Below are 18,765 nucleotides of genomic sequence, written 5' to 3' on the forward strand. Positions count from 1 at the left end.
TTTCTGTTTCTTGTATCTAGTTTTTTACCTTGTGTTTTTAGTCCTCTTGTATAAAGCTTTTCCTAAACTTATTTTCCTCTTGAACTCAGTCTCCACTTATAACCCATCATCCTTCACATTTTACATTTCATTCTTTCTAACCATCCCCCTCTCCCATTCATCAGAGGCTTCGTCCTTTTCCTGATAACCAGGAGAAATGTGGTCAATAGAGAGAGGACTCAAATCTTTTTTTTAATTTTTATTTTATTGATTATGCCATTACAGTTCTATTCCCCCCTTCATTCCCCTCCACCCTGCACCCCCACCCCCATCATTCCCCCCTTTACTTTATGACCATGTGTCTCAAGTTCTTTAGATTCTATATTTCCCATACTATTCTTGCCTTCCCCCTATTTTCTACCTACCGTCTATGCTACTTATTTTCTGTACCTTCTCCTCCTCCCACTCCCCTGTTGCTAACCCTCCATGAGATCTTCATTTCTGTTTCCTCTCCTGATCTAGCTGTCCTTTTAGTTTGCTTTTGTTTTAGGTGTGGTTGTTAATATCTGTGAGTTTGCTGTCCTTTCACCGTTCATATTTTTTATCTTCTTTTTCTTAGATAAGTCCCTTTAACATTTCGTGTAATAAGGGCTTGGTGATGATGAACTCCTTGAATTTGATCTTATCTGAGAAGCACTTTATCTGTCCTTCCATTCTAAACAAGAATTCAAAAAAATGAGGAGAGACTTAGGAACCTCCAGGACATCTTTAAATGCTTCAACATCCGAATTATAGGGGTACCAGAAGGGGGAAAGGAACAGCTACCAGTGGAAAACTTATTTGAACAAATAATAATGGAGAATTTCCCCAATCTAGCAAAGGCAATAGACTTCCAGGAAATCCAGGAAGCTCAGAGAGTCCTAAAGAAGTTGGACCCAAGAAAAAACACACCAAGGCACATCATAATTACATTAGCCAAGATCAAAATGAAGGAGAGAATCCTAGAAGCAGCAAGAGCTAAGGGGACAGTCACCTACAAAGGAGTTCCCATCAGACTGTCAGCGGATTTCTCAAAAGAGACCTTACAGGCAAGAAGGGGCTAGAAAGAGGTATTCCAAGTCATGAAATCCAAAGACCTACAACCAAGGACTCAAATCTTTAAACTTCTCTTGGCTAGACCACTGCTTGCAGAAAGCCACTGCTGAGCATAGTGACTTTTTTAGTTGGTTACTATGGAGACAAATGACATTAAACGGAAATACCCTTAACAGAAGCTAGGCACATAAGCTTTGTGAGTTTGGACGCATTATTTGCAGGGTTGTTTAGAAAAGGTCAAAAACTAGAAAGACTAGGAAGTGGAAGGGCTTCATAAATAAACTAATAGGTAAATAATCAGTGGATTTTTAGATTGGTAAAATTCATAGCCCTGCTAGGGCTTTGAATCCAGCATGTGAAGAATTTACCTCCAACTACTCCCAATATGATTACACAGTGGCTTTTTAAAAATAACAGCTGTGCTATGAACATTTGTGTACATATTTCTGAGGGGGACAGATGTTTTCACTTCTCTGGGTCTTAAGAGTGGAATTGCTGGATGATACAGTAACTCTTTATGAGGAGGAGCTACCAGGCTGTTTTCCAAAGTGGCCTCACCATCTTACATTCCCACCAGCAATGTATGCGCATTCCAATTTCTCCACATCTCTCCCAACTATTGTTATTTTGTCCTTTTGTCTATAGACTCGGGTGGTATGTGAAGTAGTGTCTCATTGTATTTTGACTTATATTTCCCTGAGGGCTAGAGATGTTGAGCATTTTTCATTTGCTTTTGACCATTTGTATATCTTCTGTGGAGAAATGTCTATTTGAATCCTTGGCCATTTGAAAAATTGGGAGTTTTTATTATTATTATTGAACTATAAGAGTTCTTTATTCTAAATACAAGCCCTTTATCAGAGACATATTTATCAAGTTTGGAGAATTTTTCTCCTTTTCTGTGGATTATCTTTTCATTTTCTTAGGAGTGTCCTTTGCAGTGCAAAGCTTTTAATTTTGATGAAGTCCTTTTTTTATTTTGCTTTTGGTGTCATTTATCAAAAACATTGCCTAATCAAAGACCATGAAGATTTACACCTGTTTTTTCTTGTAAAAATTTTATACTGTCAGCACCTTACATTTAAGTCTTTGATTTGACTAGAATTATTCTTTTGTATATGGTGTCAAACAGGGTCCAAATTCCTGTTTTTGCATGTGGATGTCCAATTTCCCAGCGGCATCTTTTGAAAAGATTATTCTTTCCTCAATGAATTGTCTTGGAACTCTTATCAAAAATGAGTTGATTATAAATGTATGGTTTCCTCCCTGCACAGTCAGCTCTTTTGGTCTATATCCTATGCCACTACCACACAATTGATCATTGAGCATTGTAGCTTTGTAGTGAGTTTTAAAATCAGGAAGTTTGAGTCCTCCAATTTTTTTTTTCAAGATCGAGTTGACTATTTGTGATTTCTTGAATTTCCATATAGATTTTAGGATCACTTTGTCAATTTCTACAAAGAAGCCAGCTGAGAATTTGTAGATCCCTTTAGGAAATATTGCCATTTTAACAATGCCTGTTAGCATATGCCTGTCAGTGAACATAGGATGTGTTTTCATTTATTTAAGTCACCTTTCATTTCTTATAACAAATATTTTGTAGTTTTCAGGTATAAGATTTTATCCTTGTTTTGTTCAACTTATTCCTAAGTATTTTATTCTTTTTTTATACTATTGTAAATGGAATTAGTATTTTCTTCATATATTCTTGTATTCTTCATTGCAAGTGTATAGTAATACGCTTGACTTTTAAAAATTCATTTTTTTATCCTTCAACTTTGCTGAACTTTTTTGCTAGTTGTAATAATGTTTTAGTGAATTTCTTCAGATTTTCTTTATGCAAGATTGTGTCATCTGCAACTAGGGGTAACTTTTACTTTTCTTTTCCTCTTCCTGATGCCTTTTATTCTTTTTTTTTTTTTTTTGCCTAATTGCCCTTCCTAAAACCTCCAGTACCTCTAATACAATGTCGAATAGAAGTAATGAGAGTAAACATCTTTGTTTTGTTTCTGATTTTAGTGGGAAAATATTGTCCTACACCATTTACAATGACCTTAGCTTTTTTTTAATGTAGATTCCCATTGTCAGGAAGTTCTCTTCTCTTCCTGATTTGTTAAATTTTGCCAAATGTTTTTTCTGCATCTACTAAGATGATCATGTGCTTTTTGTCCCTTACTCTATTAGTATGGGGATATTATTACTTCATTTCCAGGGTTGCACCAGTCTTTCATTTCTGAGATAATCCCACTTGATCATGATATATAATCCTTTTTATATATTGCCAGATTTGGTTTGCTAGTATTATTTTGTTGAGGATTTTTGTATCTGTGTTCTTAAGAGATATTGGTCTTAAGTATAATTATAATGTCTTGGTCCGATTTTTGGTAAGTGGGTAATACTGTTCACATAGAATGAATTAGGAAGTATTTCCTCCTAATCTACTTCTAAAGGAGCGTTTGTGAAGAATTGGTGTTTGACTTTAAAATGTTTGGTAGAATTCCCCAGTGAAGCTGTCTGTATATGGGTAGTTTTAAAATGACTAATTCAGTCTCTTTACATACAGGACTGTTCATATTTTCATTTTCTTCTTGAGTCAGTTCTGGTAGTATCTTTTTAGAAAGTTGTCAGTGTTATCTAAGTTATCTAATTAGTTGGCATGCAGTTACTCATTGTGTTCCCTTATAAATCCTTTTTGTTTTTGTAAAATGGTATCCCATCTTTGATTCCTGATTTTAGTAATTTGATCATTCTTTTTGGCTTAGTCTAGCTAAAAGTTTGTTAATTTTTGGTTTCATTAATTTCCTCCATTGTTTTTATATTCTCTATTTCCGTGATTTTTGCTTTAGTACTTAGTCATTTCCTTCTATCCACTTACTTTATGTTTAGTTTGCTCTTATTGTTTACCAATTGTTTAAGGCGAAAGCATGGATTACTGATTTGAGGTTTTCTTCCTTTTTAATGTAGGCATTTATAGCATGTTAAGTCTCTGAGCACAGCTCTAGCTGCATCCCATCGTTGTGGTATCTTGTATCTTCAATTTCTTTCATCTCAGTGTGCGCTAATTTCTTGTCCAGCTACCTGTTCATCGCATGAATACCTTTTTACACTACCTCTGACAAATGGACATTGCACTTTTGCTTAAATAGTTACTGTGAGGAAAAGTTGACTACTTTGTAACGTAGCCGTAGCCAACTCGTTTCCAAACACCTCAATGTATCCAGCACTTTCCTGTAAAACTCTGTGTGTTGTTCTAGGTTATTTCTTTTGAACTTGCTCCAAATTAGCCTAGTTTTTATCCATAGGATAGTTCTCCAAATATGTAAACATTATTTTCACTTCTCTAAGGCTTTCTAGCTAATCGCATCCCATGCTATAAACTGTTCCCTAAATTTATGGTATTATTAACATGTTCTTCATAATCTGTTTACCCTTTTTTAAAATTAGTATTTTTTTAAAATTTGATATCTCAAAGTAAGCATTAATGCTCTAGAACAGGAGTCAGCAACCTCCTTATAAGGGCCAGATGAAAATATTTTGGATTTTGAGGGCTATTCAGTGTTGTCCCAACTAACTTAACTCTGTCATTTTAATGTGAAACCAACATGTACAATGTGTAAATAATAAGTATGACTGTTCCAAAAAATTATTTTTACAAAAACAGGTGGCTAGGCCATATTTTGCCCATTGATCATAATTTGCTGACTCCTGCTTTAGATGTTCTCTAACCAGTGCAGAACCTAGTGCGATTATATTTTCATTTGTGAATGCTATTGCATTAATGTATTTTGAAAATTATATTAAAATATTTTGATGCCCTGGCTAGTGTAGCTCAGTGGATTGAGCACGGGCCTGTGAACCAAAAGATCGCGGTTCGATTCCCAGTCAGGGCACATTTGTGGGTTGCAGGCCAGTTCCCAGCAGGGGCCAGTTCCCAGCAGGGGATGCACCAGAAGCAACCATACATTGATATTTCTCTCCTTCTCTCCTTCCCTTCCCTTCTAAAGAAAAGTAAATAAAATTTTAAAAATATTTTGAGAAGACACTATTCAATATTCGTATCTTTGTTTATCTAAAGCTAAGTGTTTTTCCCCTCTAGTTTCCTGCAATGTTTTTTCTTCATCTTTAATTTTCTGAAGTTTAAATATGATATATTTAAGTATAGTTTTTTTGTTTATTTGTCACAGTTTTTCTGTTTTGTGTTTTCTCAGTTTTCTGGATTTGTAGTTTAGTGTCTAACATTAATTTGAGGATTTTTTTTAGTCATCGTTGCTTCTATTTCCTCTCTTCCTTCTTCTGGTATTCCCATTACATAAATTACATGTATGTTATACCTTTGTAGTTGTTTTCATAGTGCTTGAATATTCTGTTATTTTTCATCTTTTTTCTCTTTGATCTTCAGTTTTAGAAGTTTCTATTTATTGACTGTCCTTACTCTGAGATTTTTTATCCCTCAGCCATGTCCTGTCTACTGATTAGTTGATCAGAGGTATTCTTCAACTCTTTTATAGTGTTTTTGATCTCTAGAATTTCTTTTTTATTATTTCTTAGACTTTCCATCTCTCTGCTTACCCTATCAGAGAAGAATTGCTGATATTTCATGTGAGAACCTGGTAGAGCTCCTAGAACTAAAATTCACAAAAGTGTGGGGACCCCCTTACCCCATGACCGGGTTCCTCTGGAGTTTTTCATTCTCAGAATTGTCCGTACTGAGTCTCCAGCAGCTCGACAATTACAGTTCAGATTTTCCTATCCCAGTTCAGGTTCCCGTGCAGGTTTCAGCTCTGGTAAGTTATGATTCTCTGTCTCTATGTCTCCAGTTTCAGGAGTAGAGGTTTGCCTTGTGACCTCATTTCTGTGATAGATCTAAGAAGTGCTGATTTTTCAGGTTGTTCAGGTTTTTACTCAGTGTTAAGATGGAGTAGTAACTTCTTAGCTCCTTAAATGCTGGACCAGAAACCAGATATTTTCTTCTATGAGTTTTCTCCTATAAAGTTTTACATTTTTCCTTTAGATCTTTAATTTATTATGAGTTAATTTTTATATTTCATGTGAGATAAGGATCAAGACTGATTTTCTCTTTTTGCATAAAGCTATCCAGTTATTTATGGAACAGGTTATCGTTTTCCATTAAATTGCTTTTACTTTTATATACTTGAGCATGTATAGTGGGCCTATTTTTGGACTCTAGTCTATTTTACTGTTTTATCTGTTTATATCCTTTCTCGTTACCACTCTAGCTTTGTAGTAAATCTGGAAATGGGTCATGTGAGATCTACTTTGGTTTTGGTTTGACTCTTCTGTTTTCTTTGCTTCTCCATATAAAATTTAGAATTACCTTGTCAATTTTTATAAAAAGAAAAATCCCGCTAGGATTTTGTTTGGAATTGTATTGAATCTATAGAGCACTTTGGGAAACATCTTAAAATACTGAGTTTTTCAATTCATTTAATAAACATGGGATTATCTCTCAGTTTGATTAGGTCATCTTTGATTTCCTTTATCAGTGTTTTGTAGTTTCTGCATACAGATCTTACACGTAATTTTAAAGATTTTTACTTAAGTATTTTATACTTATGGGTGCTATCCTAAATGTACTATTTTAAATTGCAATTTCTAATTTCTCTAATATATATAAATATGATTAATTTTTGTACTTTGACTTGCAAACTGCAACCTTGCTATACTCACTTACTAGTTCTAGTAGATTTTTTGAAATTTTTGTATTTTTTACATAATCATAATGTCTATAAATATTTTTAAAATGTTAGTTTTTACTTTTCAAGGAAAAGTGTTAAGAACAAATCTCCTTGCCTTTTTCTGATCTTGGGAGTACAAGGGGGATGAAGCGCTAAGCATTCAGTGTTTTATTAAGTGTCAGCTGAAAGCTTTTTGTAAATACCCTTTATAAGATTGAAAGAGATTCCCTCTATTCCTAGTTATGGGAGAGATGTTTTAATCACAAATGATTGTTAAGTTTTGTCAAGTGTTATTTCTTTGTCTCTTTGAGGTAGTCATTTGTTTTTTCTTCCTTATTTGGTGAATTGCACTGATTAATTTTTGAATGTTGAATTACCCTTGCATTCTCAAAATAAACTCAACTTAGTTATGAGTTCTTATTTTATGTATTGTTTGATTTGCTGTCCTTTTGGGGGGATTTTTGCATGTGTTTTATAAGGTGCACTGATCTGCCGTTTTCTTTAGTATGTTTTTATGTATTTTGAGTAACTTGATAGGCTTCATTGAATGAGTTGGGAAGTATTTCTTGTTTTCCTACATTTCTGAAAATTTTATATAGAATTGGTATTATTTTTTCCCTAAGTGTTTAGTAGAATTCACCATGACTTCATCTCAGCCTGTAGATTTCTGTATTGCAAGGTTATTAACTACATAGTCAGTTTTCAAAGTGGATTTAAGATTATGCAAATTACCTTTTTTAAGATAAACTTTGGCAGTCTATATACTTCAAAGAATATGATTATTTCATCTAAGTTATTAAACTTAGGATATGGAGTAGTTTATTTCTGTATTATTAGTTCAGTGTCTATAGGATCTATAGTGGTGTTCTGTCTTTAATTCTTGATATTTGTAACTTTTGTCTTTTTTTAAAATCAGTCTAGCCAGAGGTCTATAAATTTTTAAAATCTAATAGTTACCGCAAATACTCATTACATATCATACATCTTTTAAAGAGCTTTCTTTATATTCTACTGAGTATCCAAGAATCTATAGCATATTTTTTCTTTGTTATCTGCTTTGATAGATGAATGTAATGAGGCCTTGCTGTATTATGGAACATGCCTACTATATAATAGCCAAAATGACAAATCGAGGATTCAAATCCAAGTCTAGGTGACTCCAGCGACTTTGTTTTTGACTGCTCTGCTTTATTGACTGGTATAAAGGTTGAATTAAAATCAGAGAAGTCATGTGAAGGAAGTCCTCTGTGACTGGGAGCACACTTTTCATTTTCATCATTGGACTGTAATGTCTACTGTCCTCTTTCTTTTGATCCTGCAGTATATAATGCAAAACCTCTTGTCATAAGATCTCTGGAGATCTGTTTGCTCCTTCTAAAAGTTAAAACCACTACTACCAAGAAGAGAGAAATTTTGAAGGCATCTGCTTGCCACAAAATACTTAGTAATACCTGTTAGGTTTTCAGAACATGGGATATTCTGATGGCAGTCTGAACAGTTGTCCTCATGCCAGCCATTTTGGGTAGACTACAAATAAAAGCCTTGACTCCATGCCCTTTTCTTCCCCTTTAAAATGTAGGCATTTATTTCCCTTCATAGGTATAAGATAGTGCTTTTGAAAATAAAAGCTGACACAGCTTGCTTGTTTCCTTAGGTCTGACAGTAACTGCTGTAAAGGACTCAGGAGAATGGAATTTGGAGGCTGGGGCGTTAGTGCTTGCAGATGCAGGCCTGTGCTGTATCGATGAATTTAATAGCCTCAAAGAGCATGATAGAACCAGTATCCATGAAGCCATGGAGCAGCAAACCATAAGTGTTGCTAAGGCTGGGTAAGAGTTTCTTTTCTTTAAAATCTATGGGAGTTGCGAGATTAGTTAATATATGATTATGGAAAAATGTGAACCTTATTGAACTGTAAGGTGTGTTGGGTCTTCTTAGGCACTGGCAGTTATCACCCTTCAAAATTCCAAGACACACATTAATTTTCCCTCAGGGGAGTGTGAGGAAAGTAAAAATGTGTTGTTGAGAAAAAGAAAGAGAAAACTAAAGTGTTAATGTAAGTTGATTTATTTTTTTTTTAGAAGAGAGAAAGCTCTCTGAACACTTTTTTTAAAACTTTAAGACTTTTATTTATTTATATTTACAGAGGGGAAGGGAGGGAGAAAGAGAGAAATATCAATGGGTGGTTGCCTCTGGGGCACCCCCTATTGGGAGCCTGGCCCGGAACCCAGGCATGTGCCCTGACTGGGAATTGAACCAGTGACCTTTGGTTCGCAGTCCAGTGCTCAATCCACTGAGCCACAGCAGCCAGGGCAAGTGTAAGTTGATTTAATTCATGGAAGGGACTTTATTATGTTAGGAATTTTGAAAAACTTGAAAAGAGAAAACGTAATATCTACTTTCAGTGGCATTCTCCTTACATATTTTTTCCTAATATATCTTAATGGAAGGTTGATCACAGCATATGGAAAACTAAATAATAATATATATTAGCATAAGATGAAGTACTGTTGTGACTCAAGGAGGTTCGAGGTATGTGAGTCCTTGGCCACACATAACCAATGAGAGAGAAAAATAGGCAGGTTCAGATAGAAATCCAGGCCCTAATGTGGTTGTGGGAAATTTATTTGGCAACAAAGTTTGGCCCTTAAGCAGTCTGCCAGGTCATCCAAGTAAAAGACAGAGGCTGAACTATCTTAGCCCTAATGCCACTGTTACAGGTTTGAAGCCAGCTGATCAGACAATTAGGGCTGCCAGCAGAGTCTTCAAACAGTAATAGTTACTGGGGAGCCAGACAGATACTGATGTTAATAGATTTTATGAGCAGTATTATAGACACTCACAAAAAGGGAAAGGCAGGGCAGGGCGCAAAGTAAAAGCAGGCTATAGCACAGAGGAAAAAGATACAAGGAAAAGTAGACAGAACTGTTTTCAGATGTATTCATTTAATTCCATACATATTCACTCAGTGTGTATTTATCAAAAGACAGAAAACTGTACTTAAAAAATAATTAAAGTTTTAAAAAAAGAGCCTGCTGTATGTATGCCAGGCACTGTGCTAGACAGTGGGAAATACAAAGATGAATACAACACTATCCTTGAAGTGTTTACTGTTTTGTTGGGAAAGATAGATACAAGAGTGCCAACGTGTTAAGTCCATAATAAAAGTATTATGAGAGAACAGTCTTTAAAATAATTATTGCTTCAAAACTACTGAGCAGGGGAAATCAGAGATAATACTTTACTAAGTGTCTTCAAGGCTGCTTTCTGTTCTCATTATATCTCCATTTAATTAGTACTACTGCTAGTTAGTAGCCTCTGATTTATTTTGGTATATACCTTTTCCAGAGGAAATCAGGGACATTTTGAAAGAATCCTAAATAATTAACCTTGGCATAGGGAAAATTGAGAGAAATGCTATTGAGTGTATTTTAGAAAAAGAGAACATTGACAGTGCTATATGATAGGCTACAGAATAAATCTTTATAAGTGAAAATGTTTTATTAACCACTGCTATTGCCTCTGCCCTCTATAAGTATGAATTAGTATGCATCTTCCATGCTACCTGTAAGTGTGTGGTAAGTTCCAAAAGAAATGTTCTTGTAGATGAAGAGCGAGCGCTGACAGCACCCACTGTGTGGACCGTCTCATCATAGCTAGAAGTACTTTATGCACTGGAACAATGCTTTTCACACTATTTATGGCAAAGGGCTAGTTTTAATACTTATTTTTCACTTTATCACAGAGCAATACTTTTATAAAATAGAATAAATTATTTTTAAAATAAAAAGGCAAAAAGATATAAAATATAAGCCTAAGTTTTTTATTCACTTAGGATGGAGAAAGCAGTAAGGGGATGTCACTCCCATTCTAACAAGAAAAATCCAGGTAGCCCACAGAAATCATAACTTTCTTTGAACTTATTAGAGACCTGAATTTACAAGGAAATTAAGGGAACTTCAATCCGTTTTCCACTGGTCTCCACCAGATGCTCACAAGGATTGGGCAGGGCAGAAGATCAGAGACTCTCCCCTGCCCTCATCCGCCCCACAAGCCCGAGAGATGATTGCTGCTGGGGAAGAAGTACAAAAACCCTGCTGCTTCCCCAGACACATCACTCAAATGGAGCAAACACTGAAGTGACGGGGGGGCAGGCCCACAAACCGTGTCATTCCCAGGGCCTCTGGGAGAAGGGTAGAAGCAAAAAACCCCTCTGCCTCAGGAGGAAGTTAGAGAACCTTCCTTCTACCCTGCAGGAGCCAGGCAAAAAGGTACTGCTTCTGAAAGGGGGGTAGAGGCAAAAGCCAACTTTCCCCAAAAGAAGGGCAGGAAACACTCTTGGTTCCAGGATCCTGAACCCATATAAGCAGAGGCCTGTAGCATTGGGAAAGGGACAGAAAAAACACTCTTTCCCAAGAGCCAACACAGAGAGATGGCAGGGTTCAGCTGACACAGGTGGGACAGAAAGACTTGTAACTATCCAGCCTGTACCCTTTCAAAGCAGACACAGAGACCCTGTCTAAAACCAAGAGACCAAGAACTACCTTGGCCCCCAAATAAACCTAACCATGAGTAATAAGCAACAGTAGTCTGTTGCTGGGGAAGGTGCAGGAGTGTGAAAAGAGACTCCTCTGTGGTGCTAGTGTGCAGCGTCTGCTGAAAGCTGAAGGTAGAGCAGAAACACATAGAATAATCTTCCAGCACTTCACTACAATCCCCACACTAAGAACAAGGTAATGGCAGCTCAAACGTGAAAGAATTTTGCAGTCTGGTGCACTGAGTGTAAAGATAGCAACAATTCCAATATCCAGATCAACTGCAATGGCCTTAGGCTATACAGGAAGTGATTTAAAATTATTTGAAGGTAGGCTGTATTAAGTTATAGATGTAACTCCAGAACCACCACTAGAAAATAAAAGGCGTAACCAATAAACCAGTCCTAGAGATAAAATTGAGTAATAAATAATCCAAAAGAAGGAAGGATGAGGAGACAAAGGGAACAGTGAATAGATGGGACATACATAACACAATTAGCCAGATGATGGATTCAAATTCAATCGTATCAGTAATTATATTAGTAATAAATCAGTTAAACAATTAAAAGGCAGAGATTGTCAGATTGGATAAAAAGCAAGACAAGACTAAATGCTGCGCTCAAGAAATCGGCTTTAAATTCTAACACATAGGTAAGTTAAAAGTAAAAGGATGGGGGAAATTATTTCATGAAAGCACCAAACACCTGACCAAGACATTACAGGAAATAAAACTGCAGACCAATATGCCTGTGAATGTAGACACGAACATTCTTATCAATCCTGTAGCAGATCAATCCAGCAGTATGTAAAAAGGATTATACATTGTAACCAAGTGGGGCTTGTCTCAGGAATGCAGAGTTGCTGTAATATTTGAAGTCAATGTAATTCACAATATTAACAGAATAAGAAGAAAACCCATCCCAATAAATGGAGAAAAGTTGCAATTTGACAGAATTGTATTTAATTAGACAAAATTAAATATTCACTCATGATAAAAATTCACAGCTAACCACAAGAGAAGTCCCTCCTTCTGTTTAAATGTTAACAAGAAACATTTCATACTTAGTGATGAAAGACTGAATGTTTTCCACTTAAGAGTGGGAGTACTTCAAGCATGTCCATTCTTGTCCATTCTGGTAAGAATTCCAATAAAAGTAGTTTGGTAAGGCAAAAGAAGAGAGGGAGGGAGGAAAAGAAGGAAAGAAGTAAATCAGTCAAATTGGAAAGATAGAAGTTCAAATTGTCTACATTTTATATGACATCATCTACATAGAAAATCTGAAAGAATCTATTTAAAAGATACTAGGATTCAATTGATGCATAAAAATTCATTGTATTTAGGTATGCTAGACATGAACACTTGTAAACTGAAGTAAAAATACATTACTTTATATAATAGTTTCCAAAAACATGAAATATTTAGGGATAAAGTTAGCAAAATATATTGTAGATTTTTACAGTAAAAACTATAGACCACTGATGACAGAAATACAAGAGACCTAATAAATGGAAAGACAGATTGAGTTCCATTGATCAGAAGACTTAATATTGTTAAATGTTAAAGATTTTAGGTTCTTCCCAAAGTGATCTATAGAATCACTGTAATTTCAATTAAAGTCCCAACAAGCTTTTTTGCAGAAATTGACAAGCTGATTTTAAATTATATGTGGAAAAGCACAGGAACTAGAATAGCTGAAACAATTTTACAAGAGAATAATTTTGGAGGACTCGATTTATTTCAAGATTTAGTATAAAGCTACAATAATCAAAACAGTGGTATAGGATAAATATAGATCACTGGGAGAGAATATAGGTCCAGAAATAGAACCAAAGGTATAATAAAGCCAGCTGATTTTCAAGAATGATGCCAAGATAATTCAGTGGAAAAGGATGGTCATTTCTAAAAAATAGTGCTGATACTTAGATACCCATTTGTAAAAATGGCCTATAGATAAGCACCAGCTTTATTCTTAATCACCCAAGATTGTAAACAACCCCAAAATCCACCATTTGGTGAATGGATAAACACATTTTGATATATCCATACACTGGGATATAAATATAAATAAGCAATATAAAGGAACAAAGTATTGATACATTCAACAACATGGACGAGTCTTAAAAGCACTATGTGAAGTAAAATGCCAAAAATAAAAGACTACATAGTTTATGATTTTAAATTATTTTATATGAAATTCCAAGAGAGGCAAAACTATAATAAGGGAAATCACATGACCTATTATTGCAAGGGTTGGGGTCAGGGGAGGAGATTGACTGCAGAAGAACACCTAAAAAAAGTTCTGTTTTACTGTATATAAATTATATCACAATGATCTTTAATTTAAACTCATTTTAGTTTTAGATTCAGCAGACATGAAATCACTCTATCTAACAGCTGTTGGAGTTGGTAAACACATACTCTCTCTGCACCCATCTCTCCGCTGACTGGTAGCATCATATGAACAGGTACAAGCTTGAAGCCCAGGCTGTGAGCCCTGGTGGCCATTTGCAGAGTAAAACACCACATAAGGGTACATGGGGAGGGTATGGAAAGGAATAACAGTGCCAGGGAGACCAGTACATTTATCAACAGTAAAACCCTTTTTTAAATTGTAGTGACATCTTCCTAAGGAAATAATTTATTTAAATTAATAGAATAATTTTCAGATTGGATTTAGTTTGTTAGGAAAGGAGAGGACTTTTATATCTAGGAGATAGATTTTGCTACTCCTATTTACAGTCAAATTTTCATCGTTTTCATTTAAAACATTGGTCAAGTGTATAATATGTATTGAAAGGAGTTTGGCCTAAGAAGCACTTCGAGTGCTTTGATGTAATGAACTTTTCTATAGGGCTTCTTTTTTAGACCATTGCACTATGATAGGCATTGATAGTTTTGTTATTATGATGCTAAACATTTATATCACTATCTTTTGAAGATAACATTCTTCAGCTGTTTCTCTTTTGTCTTGGCTACTATCCAGACTTTAATACCTCTTTGAACCGTGCAGTGGATCATAACCCATATTTTAGCCTTCCAGCTATCCCGTCACCCTCCGCATGATGGCCACCTCTGGTTCCAGGAGCTTTCAGGTTCCCTTTATTCCACAGAAGTGACTTCTTCAATTCACAAGGTTTCAAACCTGTTCTCAATATTTCCTACTCCATGTGGGGTGGGACACTCTTTCTAAGGGTGATATTATCTGTGTTCTACCACCAGGAGGACCCTTTGCTCTCTCCTTTTTTATCACTTAGTCTCCACTGACCTTTCCAGTATAGGCTGTAGATTAGTGTTGCTGGTTTCTAATGTCTGTTTGTCTGTTTGCATATAAATTGAATAGTGTAATACTTTCTATATTATATTTTAGTTTTGTTTTATGGGTTTATTTGCTCTCCTTATTTACCTGTAAGGTCTCTGGGGGGTATGTTCACAGATTTGGATATAATCAGCTGCCATTAGCCTGTGGAAACTTACAAATCAACATTTTATATTTTAGGTTATTCTTGTTATTTAACTCATAATACCAACTTTTGCTGGATATTTTTAAAACATTACCCATGTTTTTTGAGCCATGTATAGAAAAAAATAATTGGAGAAATAGTTATCTACAGTTATTTCAAAGGACTCAGATATAGAAATGGAATTAGGCTTGTTCTATATCTTTTAGAATCAATAGCTACAAGGTTCAGTGAAGCTTATTTGGAATTACTACAAGTAAGACTTTTTAGCAGAGATCAAGTAGGCAGACTACATAACTATAATTCCAAGTTAAAATAGAAAATTTTTATATAAGGAATTAAGCATCTAGTGAGGAAATGGATAACCTTTAAGGTGCCACCTGTGATACATTGCAAATTAAGGGCTTGCCCACAAACTCAGCCATGATGAGCAAATTCAGCTGCTGGCTGGTGTATTGCAGAATATGTACATACATAAATACAGTTTCATGTTATATCATTAAATATGGAACATGATCTATGCTAGACATTGGAACAAATTCAAGAAAGTGCATCAAGACTTCTACTTTTTTTATAAAGATTTTATTTATCTTTAGAGGGAAAGGGAAGGAGAGAGGGAGAGAATATCAATGTATGGTTGCCTCTCGTGGGTCCCCTGCTGGGAACTGGCCTGCAACCCAGGCATGTGCCCTAACTGGGAATTGAACCGTGATCCTCTGGTTCACAGGCCCATGCTCAATCCACTGAGCTACACCAGCCAGGTCCCAAGGCTCCCACTTTTTAAAAATGACCCCAAGATTTCATGTGGTATTAAAAGAATTATAGTAATTAAGAGCAAGAGTCTCTAGAGCTAGTCTCTAGAGTCTCTAGTCTCTAGACTCTCAAGAGTCTCTAGGCTAGGTTGAGGGTCTAGTTCTACTACCAGCTAGCTGGGCAACTGGATTTCTCTGTGCCTTGGTTTCCTCTTTGTAAGATGGTGAGAAGTATTCTATTTCATGGGACTGTTGTAAAAATTAAATGAGTTAATCCATGTGAAATTCTTAGGATGGAACCTGGCTATTTAAGTGTAACTTATAGATCTGCAGTTCCTTTCAGAAGCCCTTGGGGCCAAATGCATGTTGGAATTTAGATTTTTTAATTTTAGGAATGTAATACAATGCATCTGCTATTGTGAAACCTCTTAGGAGTGTCTGAGACAGCACCCTGTAATTAAACATGTTAATTATTTAGTGGTGAAACTTAAAAAACTTCATACTAAGTGGGATGATGACTCATCAATTTAGGTCTGATTTTGCTGCCAAATTGACTATAAAAAACTTGCTTTTTTTAGAGCTTTTAGATTTTGAAATTGTGATAAATGAATATGAATAATTATTATCATCAGGCTCCTGCTCCAGGATGAAATACTGAATGCTACAGGGTAGATAATAAATAATAAAGGCCTTCTACAGTTATAATGAGACTAGCTCAAGTTACCATATGTAGACCTTACGATAAGTCTGCTAGGTCATGGGATTAGCAAAAGCAGTATCTTTTATTGCCTGAAACATAATTTGGGGGATGGGAGTTTCTTTAAAGTAGATATAATATAGCAACTGTATTATTGTCTCACTACCACCTTAGCTTCAGAAGTGTATTCTGTTCTGGCCAAGATGGAGGTGAAGGTAGATACACACCTTGCATCCTTGCATATCTAAAAGAAGGATGACAACCAATTTAAAAACAAAAACAACCAGAACTGCCAGAAAACCAAACTATGGAAGTGTGACAACCAAGGAGTAAAGAAGAAACATTCACTCAGACTGCTGTGCCAAGACAAAGAAACATGGCCCAAATGAAAGAAGAGATCAAAACGCTAGAGAAAGAACTAACTGACAAAGAGGTAGCCAACCTGTCAGACACAGAGTTCAAAACACTGTAATCAGGACGCTTACAGAAATGATTGACTATGGATGCAAAATAAAGGAAGAAGTGAAGGCTATTAAAAGCAAAATGAAGAATATACAGGGGACCAACAGTAAAGGGAAGGAAACTGGGACTCAAATCAACGATTTGTAACAGAAGGAAGAAATAAACGTTTGGTCAGAACAGAATGAAGGAACAAGAATTCAAAGAAATGAGGAGAGGCTTGGGAACCTATGGGGCTACTTTAAATGTTCCAATATCTGAATTAGAGGGGTGGCAGAAGAAGAAGACGAAGAGCAAGAAATTGAAAACTTATTTGAAAACACAATGAAGGAGAACTTCCCCAATCTGGCAAAGGAAATAGACTTCCAGGAAGTGCTGGAAGCTCAGAGAGTCCCAAAGACGTTGGACCCAAGGAGGAACAATTATCATTACATTACCCAAGATTAAAGATAAGGAGGGAATCTTAAAAGCAGCAAGAGAAAAGGAGAGAGTTACCTACAAAGAAGTTATCATAAGACCATCAGCTGATTTCTCAAAAGAAACCTTGCAGGCAAGAAGGGGCTGGAAAAAAGTATTCAAAATCATGAAAGTCAAGGACAAACATCCAAGATTACTCTATCCAGCAAAGCTATCATCTAGAATGGAAGGGCAGATCAAGTGCTTTCCAGATAAGGTCAAGTTAAAGGAGTTCATCATCACCAAGCCCTTATTATATGAAATCTTAAAGGGACTTATCTAAGAAAAAGAAGACAATAAAAAACACGAACAGTAAAATGACAGCACACTCACAACTATCAATAACTGAACCTAAAACAAAAACTAAGCAAACAACTAGAACAGGAACAGAATCACAGAAATGAGATCACATGGAGGGTTATCGGTAGGGAGGGGAAAGGGGAGGATAGGGGAAAAGGTACAGGGAATAAGAAGCATAAATGGTAGGTACAAAATATACAGGGGGAGGTTAAGAATAGTACAGGAAATAGAGAAGCCAAAGAACTTATACATACAACCCATGGACATGAATGAGGGGGAGGAATGGCAGTGGGGGGGATACAGGGTGAAGAGGGATAAAGGGGAAAAAATGGGACCACTACAATAGCATAATCAGTAAAATATACTTTTTAAAAAAGAAATGTATGGTTCAAATATGCTCTCCCATTGTTGCGACTTAGATGCTGTCACTGATGTTTTGTGTGTTTGTGGGTCTTTTATACTCAGTCAGCTCTCTTAGCTCTCCCTCTTGTGTCCATGTTGAATGCCTTCAAAAAAGGCCCAATTAGATATTGTCGTCCCTATTGGGAGATTTATGCAAGGCCAGCTGAGAAGTCTCTGGCCAGTTTATGGATTAACTCTCCCAGAGCCAGGTTCCAGTCTCAGGTCCAGTCTGCTGTTCCTGTCTGGCAGTTTACATAGTAGGGATGGTGGGCTTAAGTGCACAGTGGGCATTCCAGGGATTGGCCTGTTCAAGACTATAATGAGTTACTTAAATAATATACCAAAGAACAAGTCATACAATAATTTTCCATGCTGGTAGATTAGTCAGTGCTGGAAAACACATTTTAGACAAACAGAAGAGTCTAGCAAACCAATCTAAATAGGAGATGCATGTTTATGAGAAAAGTCTTGAGCTCAATGAATTTCAAAGAGACAGACAAAAAGGTTGGCAGGGCTTTTAAAGATAGTGAGTACTCAATCACATGTGCCTAGTGGCTTGGTCCAGCTATCAAGTACATTTTACAGTTTCTCCCCAAAGCATAGTTGGCACCAATTATGTGATTTTTTTTCTTCCATTCAAGTTGTCCTTTTAATTTAACTTTTATTTTAACATAGTATTACTTACAGAAAAAGGCAAGAATAGTACATGTTGTTTTTGTTCTTGGGTTGGCAGTTAGTTTGCCTTCAGTCAACAGTTTACATCTATCATCTGCTTGATGGTGGGAACCAGTGAAAATGTTCTTCTAGTTCCACTTCAGCTCATATGTTCATTTTTCATAGCACTCACTGTGTGTCACTCAACAACTGCAGAAACATTGGATCTCAACAGTGGTTCATCTAATTTTTGGTCTAACAGTTTTCAGAATATTAAATTC

At 35.9% G+C, this 18,765-nt stretch overlaps 1 protein-coding gene across 4 annotated transcripts in view; it reads left to right on the forward strand.

The window, feature by feature from the left end:
• Positions 1-18,765, forward strand: part of MCM9 (minichromosome maintenance 9 homologous recombination repair factor) — a 79,050-nt gene that overhangs the window by 36,856 nt on the left and 23,429 nt on the right. For all 4 annotated transcript variants that reach the window (XM_037128849.2, XM_037128856.2, XM_053664781.1 and 1 more), the window contains one exon: positions 8,425-8,599. In XM_037128849.2, coding sequence (XP_036984744.2) covers positions 8,425-8,599 — 175 coding nt within the window. The remainder of the gene's footprint in view (positions 1-8,424; positions 8,600-18,765) is intronic.

This window comes from Artibeus jamaicensis, unplaced genomic scaffold (assembly GCF_021234435.1).
Source record: "Artibeus jamaicensis isolate MK-2021 breed Jamaican fruit bat unplaced genomic scaffold, CSHL_Jam_final contig_387, whole genome shotgun sequence".
Classification (NCBI taxonomy): Eukaryota; Metazoa; Chordata; class Mammalia; order Chiroptera; family Phyllostomidae; genus Artibeus; species Artibeus jamaicensis.